We start from the raw sequence: 20,273 nt of genomic DNA, 5'->3' as shown, positions 1-20,273 counted from the left end.
TGAGTGAGAAAAAGTAGAGTCAAAAACTAATTATGGAGAGAGAAAGAAGGGGATTGTTGAGAGAGAGTAAAAAAAGCGTGATACTAGAGAGAGAAAGTGGGAGTATCTGGTGCTAAAGATAAAATATGTACGACGTGCCTCTAAAGTCAGTAACAGCCATAATTGTTGCTGATTTGTATCGATAACTGGAAATATCTGATAAATTTGTTTAATTTATTATCGATCTTGACTCGGCCAGACCGCCATCATTTAGCATGTGGAATTATTTATGGAATGCCTTACATGGATATACATATACTCCTACTTATTTTTACGTTAGTTTTTATGGAGTTATGGCCATAACTTCTCTCTCCCTTTTTTACGGAGGTCGCTTGAATTTTTTTATATTTGTAAATTCTAATTTTATGATAAAATCTTTAACATTCATATTTTTCCGTATTAAAAATGATATTTTGACCGTATAATATAATCAAAAGACAAGCAACTTAGGGTCTGTTTGGGATTGCTGTTGAAAATTGTTGTTGCTGTGAGTAAAAGTGCGGTTTACAAAAGTGCTGTTTACAAAAGCGGAGACTGTTTGGTAAACTTGATTTCAAATGTGCTGTTTGAGTAAAAGCTGAAAACAAATTGTTTGGTAAATTTTTTGTTAAACTGCTGTTTAGAGTTATAATTATAAATAAAATAATATTTTATTAACATGTTTTGGGGTTCTATTGACAGCTGTAAAACTATAAAATACTGTTTTCTTTAAAATTTAATTGATTATTTTGTATGATGTATGAGGTTTTTTTAAAAAAAAATATGCTATTAATATATATAATTTTAAGTAATGATATAAAAATCATATTTAAAATAGAAAATCATATTGGTATAACCAATTAAATTTATGGCTTTTTATAAAATTACGATATTCTATTTACAAAACTACATAATTTCTGTAAGATTTTCAACAGTAACGCATCATTTATATTTTACACACAAATATAAAAAAAAAGCAATTCCTTATTAGTAACATACAATATTTTTTTATGTGATTTAGATTACTTCTATTTTATTTGGAACACCAATATTAATTCTTATATTCATTTAAAAATTATATAAAAATCTATAACATTTACCAAATATACTACTTACGTTTATTTTATATATAAATATATAATTTTTTTCTTCTATTAATATATATTACTCAATAAATTTAATTTCTCTCTCTATATTATAATGAAATTTTTTTGGACAAAATTTAATAACACCAAAAAGATATAACTTTAAAATTCATTTAAACAATATTTATTTCAAATATTTTCATTTAAATTTTTATTAGAAAAAATTCAACAATCATCATGTGTACCAACAATAATCCCAGAATATAATAAAACATGTGTTATATATGTGTTTTGTTATTTTGTTTTAAGGGCTACAATATATTTTATAAAAAATAGTTGTTTGTGTCAGGGTTTGATGTTGGGGCCTGTAACAACTGCGCGCAACAGCTGCTTTTGTCAAAAGCAGGGGTACACCAGCTTTCTGTAAAAGCTGCTTTTGGACAAAAATTGTGGTTAGAAAAAGCTCTTTCAGATTTTACCAAACACTTTTTTATAGCGGTTTGAGAAAAAGCTGCTGTTGTGGTTTGGAACCACAACCCCAAACAGGCACTTAAACAAAGAATGGAGAGAATAATTTGAGATGATTGGAAAATCATGTTGTTTGTTATTAAAATCGAGAGGTATTCGGTTGAGATTTTAAATTATATTTTAAAATCTGATGATATTTAATTGAGATTGTTTAAAATACAATAAAATCTGATGGTATTCAAATGTTGATGGATTTTTTTTTAGATTTCATAAAATGTTAGATTTTGTGGCAATTCTCGGTGTATTTAGGGGTGTATTGGATTGGGATTTTAAATGATTTTTTTTTGTATTCATGAAATCTAAGGGTATTCAATTGGGATTGTTTAAAATCAATTAAAATCCAGAGGTATTTAATTGAGATTTTAAATTATGCTACAAAATCCCGTGGTATTTAATTAGGATTTTAAATTATGTTTTAAAATCCGATGGTATTCAATTGGGATTGTTCAAAATTCATTAAAATCTGATGGTATCGAAATGCTGATGATTTTTTTTTGCATTTCATAAAATGATGGATTTTGTAACAATTCTCGATGTATTTTAAAGTTTTCTGAAATACCATCAAAGTCCATAAGATTTTGAAGGATTGTGCTTAAATCATAAGTACGACATTTTATCATGAATCCGTCCAAAATCAAAATCACATTGGATTTATTAAAATCCATAGATATAAAACAATCTATTAAAATCTCAATCAAATACATCAGTTTTTTTTAAATCCCATCAAAATCCCATGGATTTTGAACCATTCTTCTTGAATCCCAAAAAATTCCATATTAACCCTACGACATTTTACCAAAAATCCACGCAAAATCAAAATCACATACAATCTATTAAAATTCATAGATAAAAAATAATGAATCAGAATTCTAATGGAATACACCCCTCTTAATTTAGACTCGAGATCGTAACGGACCCGAGAAGTAATCGTCAATATACGCATACATCTCTTGTCCAGTTAGCAAGATTAGAAAAACAGAAAAGCATCTCGATCTGATGGCGCTCATTTAAAAGCAGAAACTACCAAGAAGCTGATATGTGAAAAATTACTAAAGAAAAGAAGGGTCGGGTCAGTCGAGGTCGTGGATGTGTCACATTTTTTGTTAGCTTTGACAAGGAGATTCAAGCATGTGGCACACAATTCAAGAATCGGACGTTAGAGGGGTAGCGATGTTTTTGGGACTTTGTCCGTGTTTTGTTGTGTGGGTGCATTGTGTAGAAAAGGCAACGTTATCAAACGTCTTCTTCTTTGTTGTTTTGTTACTCTATATTAAGATAATTGTGTTTATTCTAATACCGTGGATTATACTCCCACCACGTCTCCACTCAAATCTTCGCAACATTTTCAATGTGATGAGAAGCCAAATTATACATGTATTGGTTTTATATAAAACAAGTTAGATATTTGTTCAAAAGCTTTTCTCCAATTTTATGACAAATCATGTGAAATGCTTGCCTCTGCATGTGTTGCTTTCGCACAAAGCTGGAATATTGGCCTAAATTGAGTTTGTTCGTTGTGATAAGGCATCGTAACTTCCAACTAGGCAACTTACCTTATTATGGTCCTGGTTTGGCACCTTCCTTTTATCTCCTGTACTTATAAGTCTGAAATAATTTATTTGTGTGAAAAAATTATAAATTAACTTTCGACTTATAAAACAGAAATTGAAAAGATGAAAATCCTGATTTTTCCGATATGTTATTTTTATTATGGTCCTGTTTTGGCACATTCTTTTTATCTCCCCGGACTTATAAATAAATTTTGAAATAATTAATTCGTATTTTTGTGTAAATTTTTTATAAATTTTCTGACTTATAAGACAAAAATTGAAAAGATGAAAATCTTGATTTTTCTGATAGATTATTTTTATTTTTGATATTTGATTTATAAAAATATATAGAATCACTATAAAAGATAATTTATAATATTTTCTTATTATATACTCCTTCTGTGCCAATGAATTGTATACAGTTTCTTTTTTGGACGTCCCATATACATTCCAAAAATAGTAAACTTTTATAATATAAAACATCATTACACCAACTACTTTCTTCCACTATCGCCATTCTATAATAATATAAACACTATTACACCCACTTATTTTCTCCACAATCTCAAATCTATTAAGTATTAAATATAAATGGGTCTCATCATTATACCTATTTTCATCTAACTTCACTCATTTCTTACGCAATATCTTGGTCTCCGTGTCCTCACCATTTGTATGGGACGGAGGGAGTAAATAATTTTTATTCCGGATAAGTTGTAATTAAACACTAAAATTCTTATCGGAACACATAAATTAAAAATTACTCTTCATTTATAATTAACTTCTCACATATAAGTAATAAACACTTATTTTCTGTTAATCCAAACGGTCTTAGTGTAAAAATAATTAGATTAAACTTTTGATTTTAATAATTAGAATTGAATATTTATACTTTCTTTAAAGTAAAACTAAAGAGCTAATAAAGGTCTAGTTAGATGATCGTGATTATCGATTAACTCATGTTAATGAATTGAATTATTTATTTCAATTATTCATTCTGAATAAAACCGTATAATAAATAATTGCTGAAATAAATTTTTGTACTTCAATTTTCAAGTCAAAACATATTCCATACTTGAAAAAATGTCAATTAATCAATTTAAAATTTTTCTTGTGATTCCAATTTCCGTCGATCAAATTCACCTCAATCATGAACCAAACACGTCCGAAACGTTCACATCCTTGGACTATGCAGATCTCTGACTCTACCACTTCTGTTTGCTAATTGTCAGTCTATGACTTTGATTTACCTGGGATGGTCGTTCGTTCAAAATGTATGTATGCATGCATGTCGCGACTCTTATTGAGTGCCAGCGACTTAATTATTAACCCAGGGGTTTGATATATTAAGCATGTTTGCATCAACTAATCTAGAAGATGACTATAATGGAGGATCAACCACTTCCATTCACATGTATGTCGATTGCTTTTGAGTAACACATTCATGCATCAACTAACAATGACGCCTAATGTAACTTAACTTAGTTAAATATGCGTGCTTTGCCGGCAATATTTTTCATTAATAATACGTGACAAGATTAAGTTCATCTCATTCAAATGAATAACCAAGTTAGGTTAGTTGATGACTTGGTGTTTCTGGTTACTTATCTACTAATTGGTTTTGGTAAGTTACTGGAGAACGCATCTTTAGCTTGCCTTTTCAGAATTGTGAAACTACCCCCTTCTTGTTTTGCAATGTGATTAGTTTCTTTCGTGTGTATCATTTTTGCCGAATACATCAAAATTTCGATAAGCTTTTCAATTTAACATATATTTTACCTTCGTTTTCTACGTCTTTTATAAAATATCACTTTATAAATTATTTGGAAAACATTTTTTATATTTAAATATCTGTTCAAAAACAAATCTTTTTCAAAAATAAGTTTTAAAACTATATATACATGATAGAAGTATTAAAATACGCATAAAAAACTGTATAAAAATAAGCGAGACGGAGGGAATAGTTTGTGAAAGTAAAATTATATAATCATTTGTTTTGAATAATACTAAATTTAGTGCATATATTTTATTTTAATAATGTCAAAATAATAATGTTATGTATAAAATTTAATTATAACATATTTGATATGATCGAAACTTTTACACAACTATAATTTTCGACAGTGACTTGACCAAAACGTTAAATACGACATAAATTATAACAATTGCAAATTATCAAGAAAACAAACCCTTTAGATTTTTTTTGCTGCCATATAAATTGGCATGAGGCTTATCAACTAAAGAAAGTTTATGAATTCATCCTTGTATATGTTAAATACAAGTTTATCTCTATTTTAAAATAGCTATAACTTGTGATTTGAAAACACCGACTCCCTTGATCTACGAAACCTCGGAATATAATGAATCGATATGACAAAACAGGTGTTGATTCGATTATCTTAACCTAGACAGGTACGAGTAAGACAAAAATTAAGAGTATGATCAATGGGGCCTATAAGTACTAATCATGATTATCCACTTTAATCACCGGTCACATTTCTCTTAACTTTTCACACGTAGGATAAGACATTTGCAATCAATCAGCTGGGCGGAAACTGGGGCATAAATAATTTAAATGCAAGACCTCTTTTTAAGTTTATTCTCACTTTTAGGTGGTAAGCTTTTGCCGAAAATCTATTTAGGAAGAGCTTTTGTAATATTCAGACAATAGAAAGATCCACAATTGCAATTATATGATTAACCATTTGAAGAGGCATTATTAGCCTTTATGAATTATTAGGGTGCGAAAGTTCAAAGTATGATAGTAATTTGAGTCGCTTTGATTTTTTCCACATAATTTGAGGTGTAAAAAAATATACATCTATATATTATTTTTTAATTTTTTTTCTCAATAAAAATTTAACATTTATATTTTAATTCAGAAAAAGAAATTTTGAAAAATAATATGTATAGGCATGCTTTTTTTACACCTCAAATTACGTGTAAAAAGTCAAAACGACTCTTATTATGAGACAAAGGGAGTATGACACTCCCTTCATCCCAAATTAGATGACCCTTTTGAGAAAAAAATTTATCCCAAAATAGTTGAGCCTTTCTATTTTCAATGCACATTTTTCAACGATCTTCCATTGTTACCAGGGATGTATCCAGGGTGGGGGTAGTGGGGTTATTTGCCCCCACTGATTTCCAAACTAAATCCATATCTCTACTATCAAATTAATCAAATGTTTAGTTGCCCCATGGTTAGGGTGTTGCGAGTTCTTATTGTTGATGCAAGTTCGAATCCTTAGGATAGTTTTAGTTGATTTTATGATTTTTTGCCTCGCCTCCTTTCCTTTAGCAGATCTTTTGCCCCTCTACCTTTCCATTTCCTCTATACTATATTTTACTTTTTCTTCTCTCCTATTTTTGCTCCCACTGCTTCCAAATTCTAGCTACGTCCCTGATTGTTACCCTTACATTTTTCAATGCATAACTGGAGTATTTTCAATGTATCATCTACTCCCTCCGTCCCTATTTATCTGTCCATTTTGGAAGTAAAAACTTGTCCCTATTTATCTGTCCATTTATATAACCAAAACAAAATTTTTCATTTAATAACCTGAAGAGTCTTTGACTTTATTTTTCAAGCTATAAATATCATGACTATTATTCACTAATTCATCAAATTTGTATTGGATAATGATGTAATCCCACTAGTATTTTCCTACCATTAAGGCATTAAATAAAGGTATTGATAGAAGTTTCTTATCAAATTTAAATTTTCTTAATATGCGTGAAAATGTTAAAAGTAGACAAATAAATAGGGACAGAGGGAGTAGCTAATACTATAGAAAGTCAACACAATAAATATGGTTAGAGAAGGAAAAAATAACAATCATTTAATACTCCTTAATATGTGTGAAATGAGCAAAGAGCTCATATAAATTGGGATGGAGGGAATATATGAAAAGAAACTAAAAAGAAGGCCATTTCGTGTTAGTTACCTTTTTTAAGTTCGCTATTTTGCTTTCTAAGTACAATTAGCCTGGTACGTATAATGATATAAACTGCATATAAACCATGATCAATTTTATATACAAATATCTAATTGGAAAATAAGATACTATGTCTGACAAAAAAAAGAAAAAGAAAATAAGATAGTACTTTGTTGATGACACTTCAAGATTCGAGTCGACAAAAAAAGTGTAACTTAAAGTATCACTTATCCGTGCTATTCAAGATACATAACTGCAATAGAATGGGTCTCAAAGTCACAAGTCTTGGTTAGCAGACATAATAATTAATTACAGAGGATTCAATTTCATATTTAAGTCGCAATTGCATTATTTTATATTGGTACGGACATGTGTGATTATCCTCACTAATCAACTACTCCTACGTTAATCCAACATGATTATTATCTGGTATTCTCCGGAGGGTTTTGATTTCCTTTACGCTACATGCTGTCATCTTTGATACGCTTAAAATAAGTTAGTCGGTAATTAACTATTAAATCTTTAACCACATATAGTTAAAATAAGTTAGTCGGTAATTATTTGTTATATTTTTTGACAGTTAATCTTTCCACTTCCCCGTCTCGGTTTAACCGTAACAAAAGTGTGGCAGTAAACATATTGTTCCAAAGATTTTCCAACTGGAAAAAAGACAGGTTTTTACCCCTCATTTTACTTTTCCAAAATAAAATAAAATATTTATTTCTTTTTTAAAAGGAGTCGAACTAACTCTAAGAGTGCTTTGTGATGTGCCGTGACAATATGACATATAATATGTTTAGGGGTTCCTCTCCTGTTGGCTAACACTGCAATTTTTTTAATCATTGTAGCAAAAAATGTTTTGCCAATAGAAGGATACAGCATTGTTTCTGAGCTTGTAGATATCAGTTGGGTTGATGACAATGACTGATCTCTAAAAAAGAAAAACCAGCTGCTAGTACTAACACATAATCCGACATCCACCAGAAACTCTGTGAAAGTGAAGGAACTGGATTGAAAGGCGACAATCTTGCAAAACAGAACTTTATCTATGAAATCCAGTAACCTAATAATAAGTAACCTCTGTAGACGTGCAGATAAGTCCATCGTTGCACCGAATTGTAGAAATGGCTACTTATTTACATAATACACAAAACCATAACACATCAAAGCATATACCTACGAAAGCTTTGGCACAAGATCAACACATAGCTTCCCTTTTCCTTCATGTAGAGAATGAGATTGCCATTGCTCATTTACCACAGTTGAATCCATGACATACTGAGAGGATTATGATGAGGATCAGGGCTATCAGAATACCTAGAACAATCAGCTTGATCTTCATATTCTGGAACCACATTTTGCGGCGGATTTGTGTGCCTGCAGTTCGGAAGTCCTGTGCCTGTTCAAGGAAACATGCAAAGATTGTACAACTACTTCAAGCCAGGAAAATGATAAATTATACCAAACTCCTCGTTAAAAATGGATTGCATTATTACTTCACTAATATATGCAAATTCAATTGTTAAAGAAATTTGTAGCCTTATTATCTTTGTTTTAGTACAGACAACAATATAGGCATTTACACAAAAAGAAAAAACTACATGTTACTGACAACATGACTGTAGGTAGGTTGCATGAAATAACTTTAAGGATATTTAACTAAAACATGTACTTGCCCCAACTGGCCAACTGTTGATATGAATCGCAAGGAACAACAGTTTCAGTTTCACCCATAGCAGCTTATTGGAATGTCATGACCTCAATGCAATTGTAATCATGATTATTTCGTTTGACTTTTGCTTGGGGCACTGTCAAGTTTCAATCCCTTCATCATTACTTCATTTGGTGCATTGTACTTGAACAGGTAGAATATATTCTTACAATTCTCCAACCCACTTCCATGTATAAGTATAAGAAAATTTTAATACACAGCATTTCCTTCTCTCTAATTCCATGCATTACACCAAAAGGGGAGCGGAAGGAGCAAACAACGTGTATAATTATGCAATACGTGTTAAAAAGAATGACAGTGTTGTGTGAAAGCTTGTCTAACTGTTTATATTCTGGATAAATTCGAATGCAAAAAGCAATTATGCAGGTCGCCCAAACAAACAAAAAAAGTCACCAAATGAGTATAAGAGGCCTTTTTATTACATAGCTGTTAGATGCTGGGAGGCAAACACAGACTGTCTTGTGAAGCTCGTCACAGATTGTAATTGAGACAGTAAATATAATGCTAACTCATAAGAAACTACAACCAATGACACGTTTTACAATATGTTTTCCAAAGAAACAAAATTAAACTAACCTGTTGGTGAAGGTTCTCAGTCTTATCAACCAGAAGCTCAATCTTTTCTCCACGATCCAGAACCTAAATCAAAAGGCAGTATAAGTATCAATGCGCAAACACATCAAAACAAAGACTCTGCCTCGATGGTTGTTATCACTCCTGATTTAGAAACCATGTCAAGAGTAAAGTGATGTGTACATGGGTGTTGCCAAATTGTCATACACTAGCCAAAGTTCCTTATACTCCCTCCATCCCTCAGTGGCAGTCTTTAAAATGTTTTGCGCATGCAATAAAACTACACTTGCACAACTTATTATTTTTGTACAAAAATTTATTCAAGAATGAAGATATTAAATATTAAGTGCCAATATTTCTCCTAATAACATTAAAATACAATTAAGAGGTGAAAGAGACAAGCATTGTGGGATGGAGGTAATATTATGATCTTGATGTACTAATACTTGTCACAACAATGAGAAACACCAAAATGCATTCTACAAAAGCAATTTATGGTTTCTCTTCTTCTTAATCTATACTATACTATACTATAGTATACTATACTATACTATAATAACTGAAATAGGGTACAATTGGTTGGTCAGTAGGTTGGTTAACACAAAGTCCACACTAATAAAACACTTTATTTAAACTAATTAAAAAACATGTTAAGCACTAATGACATGGAAAAAAAGGTGTTAATAGAACCCTATGCAAATACTTGCTCTACCTCTTCAAGTAAGGATAAATCTGTCGATACACCCACTACTGCGTGAGAGTTCACAACCAAAACATCCACCGATGTAGTGGTAGCCAATAGCCATATTCACAACTAGAACATCCACTGATGGAGACGTAACCATAATCGGTGCGGAAAAGCTGGGGGCAAACACTACAAAGAGGTAACCCCTAAACCCAAGTATGTGGCTGGTATATTTCAAATTTTACCATTGCTCATCAGGGAATACTGATTTTATGGAGACCTTTATCAAACAACAGGAATAAGCTTCTCCATTGATTTTCTTGTGTAGTGGTATGTCAAGTATTGATATTTGATTTATTTGGTAGTTTGAGTTTTAATTGTTGCTTTGAATTTAATTTTTTAAGTATTAAATCTATTTATAAGCTGGTGGCATTAATACTTATTCACTTGGATTAGAGCACAATTAAAGTATTGGAATCTATTGTTTTAGTTTTGTATATTATGCATGACATAATCAAAAGAATGCAAATAATCATGTATTTTGTTTTGTGAGTATATATTTTGAAATTTTAGAAATAATAATCAAAATACAAATTAATGCATGAGAGCGTGTGAAGGTGCAGTGAAGAGAAGAGAGTTCTAGCTCTCTCATAGTCTCATGCAATAATCCTGCAGTCCTTTTATTACGGTGTCTGGATTCTACTGTTTTTACAAATGCAGTGTAACGCCTGCCTAAAGTTTACAAGTAAACAACTAGCCATTAAGAACCTGGAGTTTGAGTTTGCTGATCCCTAAGCATAGATATAGAATCCAAAATACACTGTCTGACTCTCTCTTATCGAATAACCATGTCAAAATATTTGGCATAAATTAACACAACCCAAGTATTCTATGATGTTTTTAATTAAAATATCAGTGTTGCTAAATGTCGAGAAAAGTTAAAAGTGGCCATATAAAGGTTGGAACAGGAGGAAGTGGGGCTTGTGCAACCGCAGATTTCGGGACCAGTTGGAGTGCAATCTTAAGAAAGGAGCTCCCGGCAGTAGAGATTTGGTGACCACACGCAAAGAGTATTGCCAGGGTGATGAACAACTCATACATTCACCAATTGGGGCAGTTGTCTGATCAAGATCGTTAGACTTGTTTAGCCGCATAGCATTTAACAAGAGACTGTGGCATTTAACAAGAAGACTGAGGAGGAGAAAAAAGAATTAGAAGATGGTTTTTGTCACAAATGCAAAGGTACACCGCATATATTATGGCTTCTTTGCAGTAGGTCATGAATCTTCATTCCATATCTTTGATTCATATGCGTGTTCAAAGTTTTTTAAACGACAGAAAATAAGTATTACTATTATAAAAATTGCATCACCTGGGTCAGTAATTATAGACTTCACAAGGATATAAGTATATACTATGGCTTCTTTGCAGTAGGTCATGAATCTTCATTCCATATCTTTGATTCATATGCGTGTTCAAAGTTTTGTAAACGACAGGAAATAAGTATTACTATTATAAAAATTGCATCACCCGGGTCAGTAATTATAGACTTCACAAGTATATCATGTATATCGACCTTATTCGACCATAATAACTTTGATAATGCTCTTGGTTGTGGATTAGTTAGTGTATATACAATGCATTTATGTGGATTACTTATTGTGACATTAGTACAGGTTCGAGAATTGTAGGAGACATTCCTTACTTGGATTCTATATTCTTTTCACCAAAATTTCATAAAGATTGGTAGTGAAGTGTCAAACCTATCCAACATGCTTTTGGTAGTCGAATTAATCACTTAGGCACCACTTTGTACCTTTTTTACATGGTATTTGCCAAGGATCACAGTCACACTATCTCCAACATGTTTCATCATTTTTCATATTTTATTATTTTACGTAATGCACACAGGAACTCTCCAGAACATAATACTTGTAAGATTTTCTAATGAATTAGACAAAAAAATAAAACTAAAATTCACAAAATAAAAATACCAACAACCTAAATTAATTCCGGTTGTAATTGATTGGTTGATACGTTATATAACATTCTAAGGACTCTACTTAATTTAATTAGACATCTTTCAAAATAATACTTCCAATCTCTTTCAAGTTCCCATAGTTATAAGCTCTTTAAAAAATAATACTCTAACTCTGTGTTCCACCTTTTTTAATATTACACAGTGTCAATATAATATATATTCTACTTAAACTAATTAATTAATAAGACTACTTGCTCGATAATATCACCTTCTGCAACATATTCCGTTTATTTTTCATTTTTTTAATTATTTTACATAATGCATATAAGAACTCACTAGAATACAATATTTGTAAATTTAATGGATCAACCAAAAGAAAAAAAATAATAATAGAACCTCGAAATAAAAACACCGACAACCTAACTTAAATATATAAAAATTATAATTGAAACAAAGAGCATTTTTTTTAATATTTCAAACTAATAAACTAAATAAGATATTAGATCATTTTTACACTCACATCTTTAAATGTTTAGACCAAATTCAAAAATAAAATATTAAAATGAAAAACTCAAAATAAAAAGGGTATTTACCACATATACCACATTGCATATAGTTAATTGCAATTATACGGTACTTACAGAATCTTTTCACATTTACGTGCTTTTCAAAAAACAATTGTAACCTTACGTGTTTCATCTCTCCTCCCCATCCCAGTTAACCCACTCTCTTTTCGTCTCCCTCATTCAAAAAATTCACCGCCGGGCGGCCGTTTCCACCACGGTCACTTATCTTATCTCTCATCATCACATCGCCCACCTCCATCTCTCCTTTCAACCTCCATCACCACCAAACCTTGGGATTGCATCGGCCTGCGAGATCTTGGAGGTGAAGCGAATGTTAGAGAGGACTGAAGATGTACGAGAGTTGTGATATCCACTCAATCCCTAACCCTAACCCCTTTTCTCCATCCCCTCCCACATCCCCCATCAAATCCGTCCCTTTTTGTTGGATTTTTGGTTGCAATACTTGTTGATTTTGCTTTTGTGGTTGTTTTTGTGTTATTGTTATCGGCTTCGCAGGGGCATTCATTTTTTGCCATTTGCAACCAGTTGCAACTTATTATTCAACTTGACGTAATTTTAAAAAAAATAATTCAAAGTTGCATTTGTGGTTGCATATATGGTTGCTAGAGTTACAGATATGGTTGCATATGCAACCACCGTATTTTTGCAAATATATTTTGAAGTATAGTATTTTTGCAATTTGTTTTAAAAAATGAAAGTAATTTTGCAAAAAATCATTTAAACTTGGGTATTTATGAGAAAAGGCCAAATAAAAATACAGACAACTTAATTTAAATGTACAAGAATAAAAACTGAACACAAATACTAATTTTTTTTAATCATGGATTCTCAAAAAAAAATCAAAATGGATAAACTATTTATATGTATAAAATTATTTTTCACCATTATATAAAATAATATAGTTAAAAGATATTAATTTAATAATATATGTAATATTAGTTTTCATAAATTATATTATCATCTATCTGTACTTACTATACTTTTATAACCGAAATAACAGGTCGGTTTGTTGTTTAATTGATGAATTAAATTAAGAAAATTAAAATATCTAAATAAAATATTGAAAATTTAACTTAAATGTACAGGAATTGAAACTGAAAAAAACTAATGTAGATTTTCTAAAAATCCCAAACTAACAAATTAAATAAGCACATAAAATCATTTTTCCACCAACAATTGCTAATGTTTCCACTCGATCAAACTAAAAAGTAAAATAACAAAAAATGAAATCTCAGTATAAATATACATACAACTTACCATATTTGTCAAAAAATTGAAATTGTAGAAAAAAATTAAAATTTTTAATCATGGGGGTTTTCCAAAAATTTCCAACTAATAAACTAAAGAGGATACATAAAATCATGTTGCACCATTATATAAAAGTAATTAAGTTATAACTTTAATTATACAGGTATTATTATTTTTTTATAAAATATTATTACGAAACATTACGCAACATATTACTAAACTCTATTACAAAATTAATAAGAAATTACAGTGTTAACAAATAAATAATTAATCGTAGCCACGTGCTCTAATCCTTTGAGCTACCGGGTATTTTTTAGATAATTATCTTGATCTATGCTTCACATAGGTTAAAAAGCTAGTACATTAGTAATCCAACTTTAAGCTTAAATGATTGTTGTCTAACAAAATTCGTTGAACTCTGAACTCACAAATAATTAATCGTAGCCACGTGCTCTAATCCGTTGAGCTACCGGATATTTTTTAGATAATATATCTTGATCTATGCTTCACATAGGTTAAAAAGCTAGTACATTAGTAATCCAACTTTAAGCTTAAATGGTTGTTGTCTAACAAAATTCGTTGAACTCTGAACTCACAATAACTAAACTCAATTAAGCAACTGAATATAAGTTATATACTGAGATGAAGGTCTTAACTAAAAACAACTTTAACTTGAATTTTATTATGTTGAAACTATAAATATTTGAGTTCAAAAAATTAATTTATGAAGCTATAAGATGAATATACATTAAAAAAATAAGAAATACACATTACACATAATTTGAGACCGAGAAGTATTTTTTTTCTAGAAAAACCCTAAACAATACATAAACAATTAATTTAGGAGAACACATATTATTGTATGTTGGCACAAGAAGAATATCGAGTGATAGAGCTAGTGTTCTAACCTGGAAAGCAAGGAACACGTATGGGATACGCACTCGTGCGGGGGTGCGCCAGGTGGCGTATCCACGCAGTGTAGTGTACCGATACGCGGGGTTGCGACAATTGCGGTGCGGGAGGGGCAAGAAACATAATTTCACAAGACTTTAAAATAAATAAAACAAAAACATAATTACACACCCAGTGTCTCAGTTACGTTATCCCCAATTTCAATTACAAAGACCTAATTGCACTGTCCTCCGGCCTCCGTCTTTGGTAGCTTCTCTCTCATAATTTTGTGTATATATGTGTCTCATGTGTATATACATGTGTTTCTTGGTAGTTGATGTAATGATGTGTGTAGTTGATGTGTTGGCTTCTCGTTCTCCGTGCTTTAATTGTTGACTCTTGACTGCCTAGCCCCCTGTTGTAGTGTTGTATGCCTTTATATATATACCCTACTTGTTTTATTTTAATTTATAATATTCTTTGATTATGCTCCTTTCATTAGTTTGTGGTTAAAATATAAATGGTGGTGTTGTGTGTATATAACTAGTGGTATATGTGTATTTTACGTGTGGTTAAAATATATATTTGCTAAAAGTTGATGTACTTGACTATTTGGTTTAATGTGAAAGCTAGTTTTTTCTTTTACTAAATAAATATGTTTATAAAATATATTTTAAATATTTTATATTTGCCATATCCCCCACACGTGCTTCCTAGGTTCCAACCAAATACACCAGGCCCGGCTCAATAATCCGGAAGTCCCTGTGCAAAACTAATTTTTTTTTTATTTTTTAGTGTAAAACTATTAATTTTAAAACTATTAACATATACAACATAGAACAGAGTAATAATTATAATATATATATATATTTGTGATAAGAAATAAAAATTACTCCCTCCGTCCCACCCACTTCTTTACATTGGGTTTGGGCACGGAGGTTAAGAAATATGTATAAAGTAGTGGAAAAGAGAAAGAAAAGTGAGTGAAGTGGTGGGACCCATTGATTTTTAATATATAAAAGAGAGATAATGGAGTAAAAGTAGTGTGAAAAGGGTGGGACCCATTAACTATTTTAGGAAAATTTTGTAATGTAAAGAAATGAGTGAGACGTCCAAAAAAAGAAACTGTAAAGAATCCGGTGGGACGGAGGGAGTATATATTATTTATCCACTAAGAATACTTAGCAAATTGATTATAAAGGCTAATTAAATTCAAAATAAAACACTAAAACAAGAATATAGTATCAATTTACATATAATGATAATATTAATTGCAACCACCCAACTGGAAAGAAATATAAGTTAGGGATTTTTATTAACACGCAATAAAAAGTAAGAAAGAAATATATATTAGGAATTTTAATTTCACATACAATAAAAAATTAAAGAAGTTTCATATGTATAAATGTTATGGGCTTGAAAATTGGGGGACCTCCAGATTTTGAGGCCCTAAGCTGTGGGGCATGCAATTCACCGGCCCTGAAACACCCTCCGATCCAGAAATATCTTTGGGCTCAAAAAAAATATATGACCTCTCTCCTCGTCCTATATAAACATCTCTTTCACTCTCAAACCCTACCATCTCCGCCTCACCAATCTTATTAGGGTTTATACATATTTGTAGAAATGGGTTCCGCTGATGCTGAGTACCGATGCTTCGTGGGTGGTCTGGCATGGGGCACTACTGAGCGTTCTCTCGAAGATGCCTTCTCTCAGTATGGTGATGTCGTTGATTCCAAGGTCCGTTTGTGATAATTATCTAATCGGGTCAGATCTGACCCCAGATCTTGTAGATCTTTCCCAGATCTTGTAGATCTTGTGTTAGTATTGTCACTCTTTGTTACTAATTACTATAATTTACACTATGTTTGATCGATTTTCAGTTTGTATATTATGAGTTGTTGATTCATATATGTCAGATCTTTTGAAATTTATGAATGCAGATCATCTATGATCGTGAGACGGGAAGGTCTCGGGGATTTGGATTTGTTTCCTTTAAGGACCAGAAGGCAATGAATGACGCAATTGAAGGAATGAATGGTAAGGAACTCGAAGGCCGCAACATTACTGTTAATGAAGCTCAGTCTCGTGGAGGTGGTGGCGGTGGGGGACGCCGTGAAGGCGGGTATGGTGGCAGCGGAGGACGTGGAGGTGGACGTCGTGAAGGTGGTTATGGAGGAGGTGGCGACGGTTCCCGCTACTCGGGCCGTGGTGGAAATGATGGGGGTTGGTGATTCTAGTTAGTATTGTGGTGGGCCTTGGGGGTGGTTGTAGTTGGTTAGTATTATCATGGGGTGCTCTTGAATCTAGTTAGTATTATTATCAAGGGGGTGATTCTAGACTTCTAGTTAGTGTAATGCAGGGCTTTGTGTGCTCATGCTTATGCCTTTGTCGTCTCTATCTATCAATTTCCATCTTAATGAATAATCCCAGTCTTTTGTTTTTCTTTTAAAATTAATTGTTTTAGATTTACTAATACTTAAATCACAATTAATACAATCAACATGAACTGTTAACTGACCTCAATTTGAACCTGTACCTTTACTATAAAACTGAGACATAAAAAAACTATCTTAGCACTAATTTCTTCCTACAACATATACTTCTCTAGTACACTAGATCAAGTTTAGACTAGTTTTTGTACAATGAAACAACAACAAATCAATTAAGTGACTTTAACTTATAACATCCTGCTGTTTTAATAAAATACTATATCACATTAATAAGGAAACAAAAACAAGCAAGAGAGGAAGCATGCAATAACGAAAATGATATATTTTAGCAAAATTGCAATGACAGCATGATACACGTTTCTTTTTAGTTTTGAAAGCTTTAGGCTACTGAAATTATAATAAGACCGAAGACAAAAAATAACAGCATTTGAGGGATGATATTCTAAGATGAAAAAGTTTAATAGTGCTGTGTGTGAGTGTGACCATTAATATCTTGCTTACAGATGACATCAAAATTTGATACTCCAGGTGCGACATTGGTATTTGATAGATACAAGGAACGGATTGTGAGTAATTTAGTAGCCACCATTATCGAGGGGTTTAGAAGTTCAACCTCTATGTAAAATCTGGCCTAAATAGAGTTATTTACTTCTCAAGTATGATTGTTGTCACTTTGACTGGAACAAGCACACCAATGGATAAAATTTCCACTTTAAAAATACAAAAAAATGACTTCTGTGGACTGATTAAAAAAAATTAAAAAAAAATGCAAAGAATCAAAGTGGTACTAAAAAGCTTACATAATCATCTTATATCTGCTTAAAAGCATACAGCGTGTACCCACCCATTCCAATTAGATGACCAGACTTATCACTTGTATTTCTTAGTATTATTTTAAGCACTAACATATTGTTGCTAATAATAATATAACACTACTAGAAGAAACAAACAGTTAACATCAGAAAGTTACACTTTAGAGTAGTGCATCTTTAACTCCCACTTATAAAGCAATGAACTCGGTATTTATAACACATCACGTACCTTCTCAATATTCTCCATCATAACTCCTTTGACTTCAGACACCTGGGCCTTCACCTTTGATAGTTTGCTGATCTCTTCGGGATGGTCAATACAGTACTGCATATGTTCCTTCAACTTTGATCTGGAAACAAGCCAGATTTCAAACACAGTAAATTTAGACAGATAAATCTGATCATCAGATTTGTCACCGTAAGACACATAATTTAACATTAAACTTATGATACCCAAATTCTTTGTTGAGGCTATTAGCAGGAGCTGTGGCACCCTTTCCACCACCATATCTTGTCACAAAATCATCCTTGACACGTTCTAGGAACGCTATAGGTACCTGTCTACCAGATGCTTCATCTGCAACCACACAGTACGCTGGAAAAGGAAAATAATCAATATTTCTTTCCGCACAATCAATACTCTAGACAAAAGCATAGATTGACTGGGAATTTGAAATGGTTAAAAATAACATTCCTTACAACGTTCAGGTAATATATTTTACATCTTTATTCAATAAGAAAGAATAATCAACATAATACAACAGCGTTGGAAATCATTTTGTGTGTCCTAAATGGTCGGGCAGTGGTTAAAAGCAACCATTTCCTTTTATAAGTTTATGCTTATTATCTATTTTCCGTTTTATCTTTTTTGATCACTAAACCTAGTCTTTGTGTGTACAAGAGTAAAAAACAAGAGTCCATGATAAATTGAATAACCTAGTAGAAAGAATCCTTCTCACTATCCTCATGGTTAAGAATATACAGACAGCAGAGTATGCAGAATGCTGACAACTAAACAAACTTCCCATTCCCTTGATTTTCCTAATCTCGAAAAATCCACAATCTCAGGATAACTCTATTTTTTCAAACCGACATGGTCTTAGTAGTCAAATGATATCAATTACCATTTCAAAGCCTAATTCCTCATTATAACCCCCTCTACACACACATCAGATAAAAATTCCAAGCTACGTTTCGATTCTGATTACAATTCTCAGCAAACAATGCAATATAAAGAAATAATCAACAACACGAAAGATGATTTAAATCTGACTCAATACCTTTACCAAAATCTCAACAATAATTCACAATACTCGTATTTACAATTACACAATCCCAACAGTTAACAAATAAGAGTTAATCAAGGTAAATCACAAAGGCGGTAACTAAACACACCGACAAGCAAAGCATGTTAAGACAGATCACATGAAGAAACTAAAAACACACAACCTACGAACAAACAAACGTATGAATAAGGAAGACAAGGAGCTTACTGAAGCCGTTGTCGACGAGGTAATTGAAGGTATGGCCATCACAATTATAAGTAAACTTGTTGTTGGAAGTAGGAAGCTTCTGGAGACATTGAAAAGCAATGGAATTGAAATTGCCGCTGAACTCTGTGTACTCGGCCAGAAGAACAGTTCCGCGAGCCACGAAGGCGTAGATGAGAGTCTTCTGTCCCATTTTTGTTGGAACTCAAACTCAACTAAACTCAACTCTGTTTCAACCAGATCTCAGATTTTGTACACACTATACATGTACAAGTGTTTGCGTGTCTTGTACATCTATCTAAGGAGGTGTGATGCGTTTTTTTTAACCTTGTTTTGATTTAGGCACGCAGTTGTAACCACTTAAAATAGTCGTAAAAATTGAAAATCGGAATTTAATAAATTTATTTATGATTTCAGATATGTTAAAAAAGTTTAAAATTAAGGATTTTTTAGTATAATCAGATTACAATCAGCAAATTGATATGATGATTTTAAAAATTAAGAATTCAAAATAGGGGTGGACTTGACAAGTCTTCAGCGAAGTTTCGCGCGCGGATCAATCATATTATCAAATTCATCGATCATCGATTTTATGTCAATTTTTTTGGTAAAATGTCGTTCTATACATATGACCACAATATCTACCAAAAATATATTATCCATCTTACTATGAAGATCGGTCTTGATAATTTTCATAACTGA

The 20,273-nt window shown here is 31.7% G+C and overlaps 2 protein-coding genes across 3 annotated transcripts; one reads left to right on the top strand and one right to left on the bottom strand.

Annotated features, from left to right (window-relative positions):
* Positions 1–8,107: 8,107 nt before the first annotated feature.
* Positions 8,108–19,911, bottom strand: LOC108204652 (vesicle-associated membrane protein 722). The gene is made up of 5 exons (XM_017374195.2): positions 19,575–19,911; positions 18,535–18,676; positions 18,311–18,431; positions 9,428–9,490; positions 8,108–8,518 (listed from the first exon to the last, which is right to left on the bottom strand). The coding sequence occupies exons 1-5, from the start codon at positions 19,762–19,764 to the stop codon at positions 8,369–8,371; spliced, it is 666 nt and encodes a 221-aa protein (XP_017229684.1). The 5' UTR covers positions 19,765–19,911; the 3' UTR covers positions 8,108–8,368.
* On the top strand, positions 11,231–17,187 carry LOC108204653 (glycine-rich RNA-binding protein-like). Of its 2 annotated transcripts, none has more exons than XM_064085763.1 (2): positions 11,231–11,351; positions 16,760–17,187. In XM_064085763.1, the coding sequence occupies exons 1-2, from the start codon at positions 11,328–11,330 to the stop codon at positions 17,048–17,050; spliced, it is 315 nt and encodes a 104-aa protein (XP_063941833.1). In that variant the 5' UTR covers positions 11,231–11,327; the 3' UTR covers positions 17,051–17,187. The 2 variants fall into 2 exon arrangements, with proteins under 2 accessions (XP_063941833.1, XP_017229685.1); XM_017374196.2 differs by lacking the exon at positions 11,231–11,351 and adding an exon at positions 16,413–16,556.
* Positions 19,912–20,273: the final 362 nt, after the last annotated feature.

Source organism: Daucus carota, chromosome 1, assembly GCF_001625215.2.
Source record: "Daucus carota subsp. sativus chromosome 1, DH1 v3.0, whole genome shotgun sequence".
Taxonomy (NCBI): Eukaryota; Viridiplantae; Streptophyta; class Magnoliopsida; order Apiales; family Apiaceae; genus Daucus; species Daucus carota.
The sequence above is the reverse complement of the archived record's forward strand: the minus strand, read 5'-3'. Positions and strand labels throughout refer to the sequence as shown.